Source organism: Ixodes scapularis, unplaced genomic scaffold (assembly GCF_016920785.2).
Source record: "Ixodes scapularis isolate PalLabHiFi unplaced genomic scaffold, ASM1692078v2 PGA_scaffold0__279_contigs__length_252992795, whole genome shotgun sequence".
NCBI classification, from domain to species: Eukaryota; Metazoa; Arthropoda; class Arachnida; order Ixodida; family Ixodidae; genus Ixodes; species Ixodes scapularis.
The window spans coordinates 167,511,914-167,517,581 of NW_024609835.1; the positions used below are offsets into that span (position 1 = coordinate 167,511,914).

Sequence of the window (5,668 nt, forward strand, 5' to 3'; positions counted from 1 at the left end):
ATTAACGGTTAGACGAGAGGCGGAAGAACGATAGCACCTCCACCAACCTGTGAGGCAATGATGTGCAGGTTTAATCAGATGATCGGAGGATTGTAGATGACGGTCAGTGCCGCAGCGCAGCCAGGCGAAGTCAGTCTGAATCGAATCGCGCGGGCACTCTGCGGCCGACACTTGAGCGCGCCACTCGCGTCACATCGTCGTCTTTCCTAACAATATATATATATCGCCTCTGCATATTTCACAAGATTCATCACACTGACCCTGCACTTGAAACCTCATTATTTTCAAAACCCTTATATATATTGCCGCGTACCGATCATCTACCAAAAGTTGGAATCCCTTACTGCATCACCTCCACCTTTTATTCCTCTTTCCTACCCCTGTCCACCGTCAACTGGAATGGCCTTCTTGCGTCCGTCTCTCCCTTACTGACACTGCTGATTTTAAAACCCCCATCCCTAATGTTCTGAATAATGTTCCATAGCAATTATGTACCTTGTATTTTGTTTTTTTTTTGCGTTTTGTTTTCCTTGTTCAATTTGCATTTATGTACAGTTATCCCACTCCTCTCTGTAGTGCTTTAGGGCGCTGAAAGCATAATAAATGAAATCAAATGAAATGGACCTTTTGGGCGGGGGTGAGGGTAGGATGTTGCGGCTGAGGAGTCTGAAAACCCTTAGGTCTAGCAGCGGTCTTCGGACGGAAGAAAAAAAAAATTCAGAGGAGGGGAAAAAAGTGTATCAGCGCAGCATCAGTGGCGTTGTCAGGCAAGGAGCTGGAATTCCTGAAGTTGACAATGAGGGTCCAGCACGTGCCGTAGTCAGCTATCATGGGTGAAAGGTGCGCGTGTGATTGCGTACAGTAATGTCTTTTTTCTTCTTTTTTTTTTCTTCTTTTCCTGTATATTTTTATCTTTTTTCCTTCTCTTTGTCTTTCTCTTTTTCGTTGAGTAAAAAAGCCGTAGTTGCGAGTCAGCGCTCTGTCCTGTCTGGTGTGTCTCTTCCTATTTCTATCTTCGCGCTGTTTTATTCCATTATGTACAACGATCACCAACTAGCCCAGCTTTCAACCTTAGTACAGTTTATTTCTTTTGCATCGGGCCCTTCTCCTGTCAATTCTAATGTTTTTTTTCTCTAATCCTTGTGTCCTCGTTAACCTAATAGCCCAGTGTGTGTGTAGTGCAAGGGTTTCTTCTTGGCACATTCGACGTGGTACGTGTCCTGTGGAACTGAAAGGGATTTTCGGCCTCCTCGCTCCATCGGAAGGACACACAAAAAGGGTGTGTCGTGTTTTAAGATCCGAGTACTGGCGCCAGGAAAGATTCTTCCGAGACTGCCTGAGAGTAGCCTGTGCCTCCGCAAAGGAAAACCTTGCCAATTCACGAAGGTTCTACCATGAGATGAACAAGAGAGCAAGGGATGCCACGGAGTTCTTGTGGCAGAGAATCCGGCCACAACTTCCAAAGAAGACGGACCTGATGACTCCGTCGACCCGCGGATACACAACATTGGGTGAAGCCGAGATTCCTCCAGAAATTGGCAAGCCGTTAGAGCTGGGTCCCATGTTCTGCTTCGAGCCGGTCCTAAGCCCTCCCGAGTTGGTGACTCTGGCCAAGAACGTAGCAGAGAAGGCGACGGAAGGCGACAGGCCAAGGTGCATTCACGAGTGTGTGGAAGTTCTTCAATCACCAAGAAGAAGAGGACAGGTTTGTCCAATTACCACTTTGGTGGATTTCATGGTAGACAGTGACCTACGTGTCATGTTATCCGACAAAGAGGGTCAGTTTGTTGTGTTACCAAAGGGCATGTTCAATGAAAAGGCAAACGCGGCCATTGAGAAAAATTTCAGACCGGTCAATGTGGATCTGAAGAAACTTCGAGACAGGGCAAAAGGACTTTGTGATCGCCTGGCGTTAACCCAGCTGGCGGTGAGAGTAGGAAAAGCGGAGAATGTACACCTGCAAGCGTTTTTCAGCGCCAAAACCCATAAAGAAGGGTGCCCGTTTCGAGCCATTGTCACGGAAAATGGATCGTGGCAAAGGCAGGTGGCCTCCTACCTACAAAAACAGTTATCATCATTGAATATCAAGGACCCTTTTAGGGTTTTCAATTCTTTGGAGCTTGTAGAGTACCTCGAAGCAGAGGGTCCAGAGATGAGGCACGCATGTAGTATAGACGTGGAAGATCTTTTTTACTCCTTGCCGCACGACAGATTGCTGGAAGCAGTGAAAGGGTGCATCGAAGCCAATGGAGAACTGGCTTTTAGGAGTTCTAGTGGAGTATCCCTGGAAACCTTTTTGGAGTTGTTGTTATTCTATCTGCAGTCAATGGTAGTCGGGTGGCAGGAAGGGTGCTACCGGCAAAAGTCGGGTGTGTGTATCGGCTCTTGCGTAGCCCCCGTCTTAAGGGACATTTACCTCGGTGAAGTGGACTGTGGCATTGAAAGAGAGCTAGGCGGCACGAGTATTATCAAGATAATTCGCTATGTGGATGACTTTTTGGTGTTTTTCAGAAGATCTGGAACATTGGAAGCGTTGGTTGACACAGTGGTGGCGGTATTCGAGAAGTGTGGGGGAGGCCTTAGGTTTACCTTTGAGGTCCCAAAAGAAGGGGTACTCCAGTACCTGGACCTTTCCCTGCGCATAGGAGACTCGCGTGTCTGCTGGACCTATCGTCCACGATCCAAGAAAGGCATCCTCGACTGGAGGTCGGCCCACTCGAAGGTTGTGAAGAGGGGCATCGTTACATCTTGTCTGAGCTCAGCACTCAAAAAATCTTGCCTCCACACTTTGGGGGAGAGCTTTAGGATACAGACAGAAAGACTGAGGAAAGCTGGCTATCCGACGACACTACTTTCAGACGTCGCAAGCAAACTGCTGAAGAAAGTAAAGGGTAGCCAGTCTACACAACGGGATGTGGAACGCAAGCGACCTGTAGTTATCCCGAACTTACACAGGATCTCTCACAATTTAAAAAATGTTGGAAAAAGGCATGGAATCCCAGTGGTTTTCTCCGCACCAGAAAAAATGAGCCAGATCTGCCCCAGAGTTCATGCGAAGGCAGAGGGAATCGCCAGAAACAAGTGTAGCAAGAAGCACGCCAGGCCGTTCGTCCCATGTGCCACGGGAGTAGTCTACAGTATCCCCCTCTCGTGCGGCTCCACCTACGTGGGACAAACGGGACGGTGCCTGAATGAAAGGCTCCGCGAGCACAGGTACTCCCTCGGAGCGACAGTGGGAGGACACCTATCGGTTCACTGTAAAGAGTGCCTGTGCGAGCCGTCTTTTAGTGCCACCACCATCTTGGGACGACACAGGGACAAAGTGGCACGCGAGGTGCTGGAGGCCTTCCACATTCAGAGGAGGGGAAAAAAGTGTATCAGCGCAGCATCAGTGGCGTTGTCAGGCAAGGAGCTGGAATTCCTGAAGTTGACAATGAGGGTCCAGCACGTGCCGTAGTCAGCTACCATGGGTGAAAGGTGCGCGTGTGATTGCGTACAGTAATGTCTTTTTTTTTTTTTTTTCTTTTCCTGTATATTTTTATCTTTTTTCCTTCTCTTTGTCTTTCTCTTTTTCGTTGAGTAAAGAAGCCGTAGTTGCGAGTCAGCGCTCTGTCCTGTCTGGTGTGTCTCTTCCTATTTCTATCTTCGCGCTGTTTTATTCCATTATGTACAACGATCACCAACTAGCCCAGCTTTCAACCTTAGTACTATGAGTTGGTTTTCGGTTAAACAATAAAAATATATTTTAGGTGTTTGTTACCGACCTCCTTTTAAAAATACCGCGTTTATAACGAATATTCACGATGCGATCAACGCAGTCATTGTTCGTGTCCCGAATGCACCGATACTATTTTTGCGCGATTTCAACTACCCTCCCATAGTATGGTGAGACGAGGTGCAAACATTAGTCATTTTTCTTCCGAATGTAGCGAGTTTTTGAATCTCTGTTTAGATTTTAATTTATCTCGAACTGTTACGCAACTAAAGCGTACAACTTCAACAGATACTGCTGTGCTTGACATCATATTGACATCATCGTCTGAGCTGATTTCTTCGTTAACTTAAATGCCTGGCCTTAGTGATCATTTCTTACTTCATTTTTTGTTAAACATTCCTGAACGCAATAAGTCTAATCAAACGTATATGAGAAAGCAGTCGAAGAGGTTAAATTACATTACTTTAACAGTACGCTACCGTCAATGTTACTTAATAATCCGCACCAATTTCGCAAGGTTATTACCCCTCCTATTAGTCCTGGTCTAGCACTTAGGGACACCGACGGAGAGGAGGTGCCCAGTGAAATGTACCCTTTAGTAGTAAATGATGTGTTTCTTGGATCGTTTTTTGTGCACGGTAACCTCAGACTGTCCGTTATTGAGGACTTATGATTTCTTTCCCATCTATCTGGTTATCATAGACTGTGAAGCTATTTTTACAATTATCGAAAACCTTAAAACCTCTTCAACCGCAGGCATTGATAATATTAATGCTACGTTTTTGAAAAACACTATTATGTACTCGTGCGTTATCTTACATAAAATATTTTCGCAATCACTTGAACAAAGAGAATTACCAAAAGATTTGAAGGGAGGAGGCGATCCCTCTCAACAAATGGGGCTACAAGCATAACCCTTTAAATGTTCGTCCCATTTCTTTAACTAGCGTTCCTTGTAAAATCCTTGAGCACATAATTTATACTAATCGTTTATATTTTTTAGAGTCCAAAATCTTTTTTAATTCAGTGCAACATGAATTTCGAAGGTTCTTTTCATGTGAAACTCAACTCCTATCATTTATTCATGACTTTCACGTAACATTTGCCTGGGGCTCTAGGACTGACTGCATATTTCTTGATGTCTTACAAGCTTTCGACAAGATTCCTCACGCACTGTTCTTCGGTGAACTCCGTCAGCTTAACACAGATCGTAATATGATTGCTTGGATAGAATCGTTCCTATGGGACCGTTACCAATTTGTTCACGCTAACAGAACTAATTCTTCAACCCCACTAGTCAACTCCAGTGTCCCACAAGGTTCCGTATTAGGTCCACTTTTATCTTCCCATGCATGTATCATCTTTCATTAACCTATTCGCTGATGACTGTGTAATTTATAAGGAAATCATTAACGACTCGTACATATCTGCTATTCAGACGGATATTTACTACGTCGCCCGCTTGTGCGATTCTGGGCTTATGAAACTTAACACCTATAAATGTAGATCCATGAGAGTGTCCCGTCAAAATAACACTTGTCCCTCCTACTGAATTAATAACTCCACCTTGCTTTCTTTGTCAACCTATAAATATCTCGGTGTTCATATAACTAGCCACCTCTCCTGGAACATTCATGTCGACTATATCAGTAACGACGCTAATCGCTTCTTAAGCTATCCTACAAAGAATTTTTCCCTTGCCTGTTTCACTTACACCTCTCCCACATAAAAACTTTAGTGCGAACCAAACTTGGGTATGCAGGCTCTATTCAATCCATTCAAGATCGATCCGCACGTTTCATACTTTCTGGCTATCACCGCGCAGCCAAAGTCATCTTTATGAAAGCATCTCTATATTTGCCCAACCTCTCATTTCGTAAATATATGTATATATATATATTGTGAGGCAATGATGTGCAGGTTTAATCAGATGATCGGAGGATTGTAGATGAC

General features: G+C 44.8%; 1 protein-coding gene across 1 annotated transcript; it reads left to right on the forward strand.

Moving 5' to 3' along the window:
• Positions 1–1,399: 1,399 nt before the first annotated feature.
• LOC121837684 lies at positions 1,400–3,436 on the forward strand (the record flags this gene model as incomplete). Its single annotated transcript, XM_042293431.1, has 1 exon — positions 1,400–3,436. A coding segment is annotated over exon 1 (2,037 nt), but the record flags the coding sequence as incomplete, so codon positions are not given.
• Between the last annotated feature and the right edge of the window lie 2,232 nt (positions 3,437–5,668).